Raw genomic sequence first — 9,121 nt, 5'->3', positions numbered from 1 at the left:
TTCTAGGTTGCTTCTCTCCTTGGTTAGTTTCCATCCGTTGCTTCTTGTCCTGACATCGCAAGCCACCCAGAGTCACTTGATAGTCTGATGGGCAGCATATAAATTTAATAAATAAATAGTGGCTGCACAAAATAAGACCCTTTGCCGAAGGAAATGAATTCTTTCTAGCTGTCAAACTTCCTTCTCTTTCCCCCAAAATGTCTTATATTTCTAGCTTAGAAGCATAGGCTTTTCCGACTTGTGTCCCGTAAGATTTTTTTTTTTTTTAACTTACTAATATTTTATCTGTTTTGGTCTGTTTTGCTTATAAGAACCCACTGGACTTGTGACGTTTACCAGACAGTGTCTGCAGGAATTTCCAGAGTGGGAAAGGTAAGTCAAACCAAATCTATCCTTTTTTAAAAAAATATATTCATTTCAATTCGTTGCGGTGAAAACTCAGCCGAGAGTAAGATTGTTGTTCAGTTCAAAATGCAAATTGAAGCAGAGAGAATGGATTTCAACACATGGCAATGGCCACTGTCACAAGTTAAAACTAACATCTTGTTGCCTAATTGGTAAGCAAAGTAGCAACATTTTGAAACCTGGCTTGTTACCAGCCAGGAACAAAAACACATACTGTAAAAGGAAACCGATTTTCCTGAATAATGAATAATAAGATGAAACTCTTCAAAAGAAGCTCGAGGCGTTGTTTACCTTAAAGAACCTTTTATTCGAGTAGCATAATATCGGCACTTACATATTCAAAGCCCAAAACTGAATTTCTCCCCCCACCCCATCCTTGGGCACATAGTATCAAAGCACAATTCCCTCCTCCAATTAACAGTAATATATCACATTCCCCAATTAGCTTGAAGCACGGGCTTCCTTTCCAGCTCTCCAGCCCGCCAATTCTTTTATCATCTCTGATTTCAACAACCTTGATTCTCACGCTAGACTCAGTGTTGTTATGTCTCTAGCTGGACTCTCGTTCACATCCCCCCCTCCTCCCAGCATCATCTAACTCTAAAAGCGAAAGGAAGAAAATGGCCACGTCTCCATCTGTTGTTTAATGCAGAAACATCCGATGTTAGCGGCGTTGACACCTGTCCAGAGTTTCCTGCTGTTTTTGAACTTTCTTCAAAAGAAGTGGCAACTGCTTTATTAATGGATGCAGAGCATATTAAAATGAGGACTTCCCCCCCCCTCAAAAAAAACCAACCCACAACCGTGTTGCTTTGGTATACTTCTTTTTTTACAGATCTCAGAAAAAAATGCCCAGGTTGCATGTCACCTATGAAGGGACGATTGAGAGCAACGGGCAAGGGATGCTCCAGGTAAGCATAGAATCCACACCTCTACCCATCAGTTCTGTGCTAGGTTGCGTCGAAGCTATCACACATCCCATCGCAACATTAGCATTCTCTGTTGGCTCAGCTTCCCGTCTTGAAAAAGCTTTTTGATTGACAGTCAGAAGACCTCGATGGAGCTTGTTTTTTTGTTGTTGTTTTTTCAGGTCAGGTGAAGACTGACAAGCATTAGAGGAAGGGGGTCCAGAGTAGGGGACTGACAGGCTGCCCGTTTTTCGATTTTTCCCCTTTTCAAACAAAAATAAAAATAAAAATTGAGAGCGGTATTGCTGTGCCCTGTCTGGTGACCAGCTCAGCAAGTTTAGGGAGATTCATCTGCTACGGGAGGAATCATTTTGACCTGAAAACCAGTCAGCCAGAACAGTTTGATAAGGAGTCTTGTCTCGTCCGTAATCCTGAGGCATTGTTTGCATATTTGCAAGCCAGAGAGAGAAGAATTTTGAAGTGTGTGTCTACACCTGTTGTTTGTTGTCTCCTACCTCAAACCCAAATAAACAAGTGTATCCTTTTATTTTCCTTAAACAGTTGGGCATGATCTATCCTATTCAGAGCAAAGTCAGTGAGTGGTGAAGATGCTGAACTTAAAGACTGGATAAATCGAGGTTCAACCCTAAAAACTCATTACAGACCAGCCACTTTATCTTGATGTATACCAGCGGTTCTCAACCTATGGGTCGCGACCCCATTTCGGGTCGATCGACCATTTCACAGGGGTCGCCAAGCAAGGCTGTCCGCCATTTATTTCCCCTTTTCTGGCGGGTGCCTTACCTCCCTTGGGCTGGGCCAGCTGGTGGTCGGCCTGCTCCGTCTCTGCCGCTTGCCAGCTACGCCTCGGCCGGCGCAGGGGGCGGAACCACGCATGCGCGGCGCTCCCGGGCAGGGAAAGTCCTCGACTTACGACCGGTTGGGTAGTCCTCGACTTATGACCGGTTTAGTCCTTGACTTACGACCGGTTTAGTCCTCGACTTACGACAGGTTGGGGGTCGCAGCATTAAAAAGGTTGAGAACCACTGATGTATACCATCGTTTCTCAACCTTGGCAACTTAAAAATACACGGACTTCTGAATTCTGGGATCTGAAGTCCACACATGGCAGAGATGCCAAGGCTGAGGAACATCGGTCTAAGCAAGTCTCGTGGGATTATTGTTATGGGGATAGCGTAGGAGCTTTTTCACGACAAACATCGTGAATCCTGAGAAAAAGGCAGGCTGTAAATGTAAGTCATGAACCACAAACAACGCCAATGAAATAAGCTTTGGATGAAGTTCGAAATTCTCCATCTGTAAAAGCACCACCGAGAGTTCTGTTTGTTTCTTTCTCAAGAGACAGCAGTCGTGTGATTAAGAAGATTGCGGATCACATATTCCGGAGTCAAAGAGGAGTAACTGAAATTAATGGCTTAGAAGAGCGAGGACATTTGTCTCGTATGCAGCCTCGTGAAAATACACTAGTTTCTCCAAATTGGAGAATATGCGTAAACGTATTGTTAATATAGTGCCAGAAAGTAGCTTGGTGCCAGTTTTTAGAGGCCACTTAACTAAATTGCTTCAGTGGCACATGATCATAAATTTGATTAAGAGCGTCTCAGAAAAGGGCCAGCCTTTTGTGCTCAAAACAACATTTTTTTTATGGGTTTTCAGTTTGATTAGCGTCTTTGGATATTGCTACGGTGTACAAAATAAATGTAGTTAATCAGTAGTATGTGCCCTTGCTGTTGATGGCGATGCTGTTCAGGAATGGCTGAAGGGAGGAGGGAAGATCTCTGAAGGCCTTCATGGCATGGATCCAGGCTACGTGAGGGACCGTCTCGCCCCGCTGGGATTGGCCCGTGCCAATTTGCCAACACAGGAGGCATGCTGCAGGTCCCGTCAGCCCAAGTATTCCGGCTGGCGGGATCCAGGAGGAAGGCCTTCCTGTTGCTCCTGCCCTCTGGAACATCCCCCCCCCAATGAGAGATTGGCCCCAACCCTCCCATTTTTTCCTAAGGGCCTAAAGACATCACTGTGGCAGTCAGCTTGGGTCTCCAGTGGGGGAACAGCACAATGGAGGGTGGTTGATTGAGTAATAACAGATCCCATCCTATGGTAAGATGGTTGGCCAGTAAATTTTATTTATTTACCTATCTATCCATCAATCAGATCAAATCTTTGGAGCAGGATGCTGTTACAACATTTTGCAGTTTCCTGCTTCTTTGGGCTTCTTCAGCTGTTTGTTTTTCATGCCTTAAGTCTCTTAAGGTTGGAAAAGTACTAACCGCAGGGTCCATTTTCCAGTTGAGCCCAGAAAACTGTCCACTGTGTGTGTGTGTGTGTGTGTTTTGCTTGAAATATAAGACAATTTTCCAGTAATGTATATATTTTTTTAAATTTAAATATGCATTAACATCAACATGGCTTTTGGTCGTGTTGCTCGTTGATCGTGAAGCATTCAAGAACTGTAGCCCTGGGACGAGGAATGAAAAATACGTCCAGATGCATTGTTGTACTTTTATAAATTTACTTTTGACTACAATCCAGAACATTTCCACCTGAGAGCTGTGATTGTCAGTCCTGTTTCAGCTTGCCGGCGTTCTGATCCTGAATAAACAAAGCAAATTGCCTTGCTAGGGCATAGTGTAGTTAGACTAAATATTTAAAAGATGATATTGGTTTTTAATTGTTTGGTATTTTGGTTTGACACGTTTGGTATTTTGAGCAACGCTTCAGAGGCCAGCTTTTGCCCCATTTGTATCGTAGCCTTTGGCATTTTTAAGCATGTTTGCATAGCTCAAAAATACAGTTTAAGAAACTCAGAATGAACGTTAAGATAGCCTTGTCCGATGAACAGAATAAAGTCAAGTTGCTTAAAAGTGTGTGATCAGAATCCACCACACAACTGTCAACCATGAGAGATGGCATTCCTATTCGTTTGGGGCTTTATTGAAGCCAAATATTGAGAATTTAATGCTCGACGTGTCTTGTCAGGTTGACTTTGCCAACCGCTTTGTCGGAGGGGGCGTCACTGGCGCAGGATTGGTGCAAGAAGAGATCCGCTTCTTAATCAATCCAGAATTGATTGTCTCTCGTCTCGTGACGGAGGTCCTGGATCACAACGAGTGTCTGATCATCACGGGTGAGTAACTGCCTTGAGATTAATCCCTGTGGATTCCAAAACTCAACTGTGATTCAGAGAATGGTAAACAAAGAATGAGTCAAGATTGGCCCTGCTCTAGAATCGAGATGATAGAACAAGATCTGGAATAGTCTTTATTGGAGGGCTCCTTGGTGCTTTCTGAGCTTGCTTGAAGATGTTTCATCACCCAACTAGGTAACATCATCAGTGCTAGTCTAGTTTTATGCAAAAAAAACAGCCGAGCTCAGAGGCCGCCAACAACCTCTCATTTCAACCCTGAGCTGCAAATATTAGTCTTCGTTGTGTTGCAAAGAACGAAGGCCCTCACCTGTTATTTTTCCTCTGTTCTACTCTTCCTTAGTCATATTTTTCATAGTTAACCAGCTTTTCCTTTCCACAATCAGAGGAACATTTAAAAAGAGCAGTTGTCTAGATTCACAGTTCACCTTGAGGATGTTGACGCTGTTATTTCCCTTATTTTTCCCCACCCCCATCTTTAGTTTGGGTCTTGAGGGCATTCTTGGTCATTCATAGAATTTCTGGTCCTTCTGTCATTTCTGGGAACGCTTCTTTAAGACCGTCCAGTCAATCCATGAGTCCTAGAAGAGAAATTATCTATCGATTGGACAAAAATCGATAGCTTATCCCGAATGATGACAGAAACGGATGGTTTCTCGGTTTAGAAGAACAAAATTCTGCAATGTTTAAGCGGGACCATTCCTGTTGTCAATGCTCCTAACATCGACAACATATGGAGATGCAGCTTTCTTCTTTCTCATGCTTTACTCTTAGAATTAGATGATACTGGAGGAGGAAGAGGAGGAATGTGATGGGAGTTAGTTAGATATAACAATATTGTAATAGTGTGTGAACTCAGGGCTTTTGAAATAGGAGATGATAAGAAATGGCAGGATGGAGTAATGGAGGGGAAGTCTGCATTTCAAACTAATTGGAGAATGTGATTTATGAGTGTAAATTAGAGGAGGGAATTGTGCTTTGATACTATGTGCTCAGGGGAGGGGAATCCAGTTTTTGGCTTCAACTATGTACGTACCGAAGCGATGCTACTCCAATAAAGATTCTTTAAGGTAAACAATGCCTCGAAGTTCTTTGAAGAGTTTCACCTGTCGTATTTTGCAGCTTTTAGTCTCTGATGCATACGGCGATTTAATTTTGAAGATCAATTTACAAAATGGAATGTCATTTCCCCTGGTTTGGTAAGGCCCTGTGGTTTTTAATAGAGTATATCACAGGGATTTTTTTTCCCTACGCGAGCGATTGAATAATATGACAATCTTTCAAAACACTCTAACACTTACTTTAAGTGGATTCGTGGCTCTGAGGTTTTTGCAGGAAATTTGCAGAAAGATGTTTTCAGGAACAGCTAAATAACCCTCATAGAGATGCCTTGATTTGATTGGAAAATAAATGCCATTTTTAAAGAGATTTGCAAATTAGTTTGAAGAAGTTAAACAGAAAATGGAAAACTGAGGTGAGAAATGAATCAGTTGCTCTTACATTGATTTGAAAATACTGTTAATAGGGAGAGGGGTAAGATAAATGAACCCATTGCCCTTAGATTGGTTTTAAAATGTTGCTTAAACGTAAGTAAAATTGATAGGCTTTACAGGACCCAAACGACAATGGTTGTGTGAGTTGAGAGTATTTTATAATTATAATTTTCATCATTAATCTGTATGAAGAAATTTCCCAATGGGAAGTGAAGTTAATTTTAGACTGAGGTAACTAACCCAGGGAACAACTACTAGATCTTTATGAGTTGTTTACTAAATGTCAGCATGGTTTGCATATTGAGACCTGATGATCCTGCAAAGCTTGGTGGAAAGAGATAAAAAAATTCTTATGGGTAAATCAAACCATTTCTGGATCTTGCATCCAAAAACATGAAGCTTCTGCAGCTAAGATGCAAATCAAAGTAAAATGCTTTTTCAAAGTCATTAGTTATCCTGTTGCTTTCTAATTAATATCTGTGATGCAGTCTCCTACTTTCTTAATGGAAAACGCCATTTCATCATCTTCAATAGATCTTTGGCTGGCTTCCACCTCTCTGCTTAAGCCGTTTTTTGCTGTGTGCAGCTATCTGTCTGATAGATTTCATTTTTTCCCCAATGATGCATCTTGACTCAGTGACTTAATGGATAGGGCCGTGCTGCTGAAATTTGCAGAAGAGACTTGAGAAATTGCAAATAAATTAGATTTGTTGCAATTGACCAGCGTCTGCTTGAGATCATCCCACTAACAGATATGAGGTCAGTCATGCAGAAAACACACCAATGAATCAAAAGAATCTTAAGATTAAATAATTGTACTCTGAGATGTTTTGTTTCTTTGGCTTTGATAGCTGCAGACGGAATGTGAAAATCAATAAATCGGAGTGCTTCGTTTATGTAACTCTAACACGGAAAATTAATACAATGTGAACCTTTTATGAATATGGTGGATTTCCAGTGGGTGTTTTTCCTATGTAGAATCAGCCTATGCAGCTGGCTATGACAGCTGAGGAGATTGGGAAAATGTTGTTCTACTTTAACAGCTCAAAAAGAGGTGTCCTATATGTCTTTCTGAACATCCCTCTGCATTAACAGAAGGATAGAATCAAGATCAGGTGGAGTGTTAATACCACTTTACAAGGCCTTGGTAAGGCCACACTTGGAATACTGCATCCAGTTTTGGTCATCATGATGTAAAAAGGTGTTGAGACTCTAGAAAGAGTACAGAGAAGAGCAACAAAGATGATTAGGGGACTGGAGGCTAAAGCATATAAGGAACAGTTGCTGGAATTGGGGATGTCCAGTTTAACGAAGAGAAGGACGAGGGGGGACATGATAGCAGTCTTCCAATATCTCAGGGGCTGCCCCAAAGAAGAGGGAGTCAAGCTATTCTCCAAGGTGCCTGAAGGCAGGACAAGAAGCAACGGATGGAAACTAATCAAGGAGAGAAGCAACCTAGAACTAAGGAGAAACTTCCTGACAGTGAGAACAATTAACCAGTGGAACAACCTGCCTCCAGAAGCGGTGAATGCTCCAACACTGGAAGTTTTTAAGAAGAGACTGGACAGCCATTTGTCCGAAATGGTATAGGGTTTCCTGCCTGAGCAGGGGGTTGGACTCGATGACCTCCAAGGTCCCTTCCAACATCATCATCATCATCATCATCATCATCATCATCATCATCATCATCATCATTATTATTTCCAAAGACACCTTTCAAACAATTTGCTGAGTCCATGCATAGGACCCAAATGCATTTCCTGGGAGGGGGGCCAGGAAGAGAAACTCAGTGTGCTTAAACCATCTTGTGTGGATTTAAATAATTCTTTCTAGGTACTCTTGACGAGGGAATTCTGGGAGTTGAAGTCCACACATCTTTTAAATTGCAAAGTTGAGAACCGCTGATTTAGAATATACTACATTTCCTGGGGAGAGAGGACGGATCTTTTCCCTTTGAATTGATCTTTCTGGTCTTCTGTGCTTCTGTCTTTTTTAGTATCCCACCCAGGTTACATTTGAGTTAATAATTCTTCTCCTTCCTCCCCACTGCTGGCCTCGAACATTGAGAAAAGCTGGATCCATGGTGAACGTCTGCAATGAATAAAGTAAAATGCTTGTCTGAAAATGAACCCTTTAATACCACGATTTCTTTATTTTATTATTCAGGGACTGAACAGTACAGTGAATATACTGGCTATGCAGAAACCTACCAGTGGGCCAGGAGCCATGAAGATGACACGCCCAGGTAAAATTCTGACCCTCCAAGTGAACTTTAAATAGTAAGATTGATATTGACATAATGTTGGGGGGGGGGATTCTTCAGAAATCCAGGCCATCGTTTCTTCCGAGCGGGACACCTCAATCTTTCCTCTTGGATTTCATTTCATTTCATTTCATTCCATTCATTCAATCCGTCAATGTCTATATCTTCCTCTTTCCGTCAATCACTCTGGGTGGCTTACAGCTGGAAAAAAATATATATATTACTAATAAAAATACTAAAAACATTTAAAAACAATAAAAATGCCCTGTATTTATTAGAAATAAATATGCAAACGATGGACCAAGACTCCATGGCTCCACTTGAAAGGTAGGGCTTCAGTGTAGAGCAAAGGAAAAGCTAAAGGAAAAAATAATAATTTATCCTTTGACTTGGATGTATGACCTTCCCGTTACGGTGATAATCTAGATAGCAACGTATTTTTAATGGGAGGAGGTTGACCATCCTTTGCAAACAATCAGACCCATGCTAGACTTCCTTAAGAGTGTGGCAGATTTGACATTCTTGTCACGAAATATACTTAGGAGACAAAACGTCCTGTCTTCTCCCCTCTCGTCTGCCTTCTCCAGTTTTAATACAGATTAGTGGTAATCTAGTTGAACGTTGCCTTTTCCTAATGCTTGTTTCTGTGCTCTGAGGCTTCAGTTAATCCCTTGAGAGATGAACTCAAGTCTGTCTTGTTTATATGACTGATCTTATACCAGTTAGCATAACAACATCCTCTCTCTCTCTTCCCTCTCTCTTCTCTCCCCCTTTGTCCCTCTCTCTCTCTTCTCTCTCTCTCCCCTTGTCCCTCTCTCTCTTCTCCTTTCTCCCCCTTCTCCCTCTCTTCTCTCTCCCCCTCTCCCCCCTCTCTTCTCTCTCTCCC

General features: G+C 41.8%; 1 protein-coding gene across 1 annotated transcript in view; it reads left to right on the top strand.

Annotated features, from left to right (window-relative positions):
* Nucleotides 1-311: 311 nt before the first annotated feature.
* LOC107300654 (poly(ADP-ribose) glycohydrolase) overlaps nt 312-9,121 on the top strand; it is a gene marked incomplete at its 5' end in the record, with an annotated part of 18,478 nt that continues 9,668 nt past the window's right edge. The window contains 4 exons of the mRNA XM_015829961.1: nt 312-372; nt 1,241-1,316; nt 4,314-4,461; nt 8,139-8,217. Of these exons, the coding sequence (XP_015685447.1) occupies nt 312-372; nt 1,241-1,316; nt 4,314-4,461; nt 8,139-8,217 (364 nt within the window). The remainder of the gene's footprint in view (nt 373-1,240; nt 1,317-4,313; nt 4,462-8,138; nt 8,218-9,121) is intronic.

This window comes from Protobothrops mucrosquamatus, unplaced genomic scaffold, assembly GCF_001527695.2.
Source record: "Protobothrops mucrosquamatus isolate PMUCROS unplaced genomic scaffold, P.Mucros_1.0 scaffold7828, whole genome shotgun sequence".
Taxonomy (NCBI): Eukaryota; Metazoa; Chordata; class Lepidosauria; order Squamata; family Viperidae; genus Protobothrops; species Protobothrops mucrosquamatus.
This window is presented reverse-complemented; position numbering and strand designations above follow the sequence as displayed.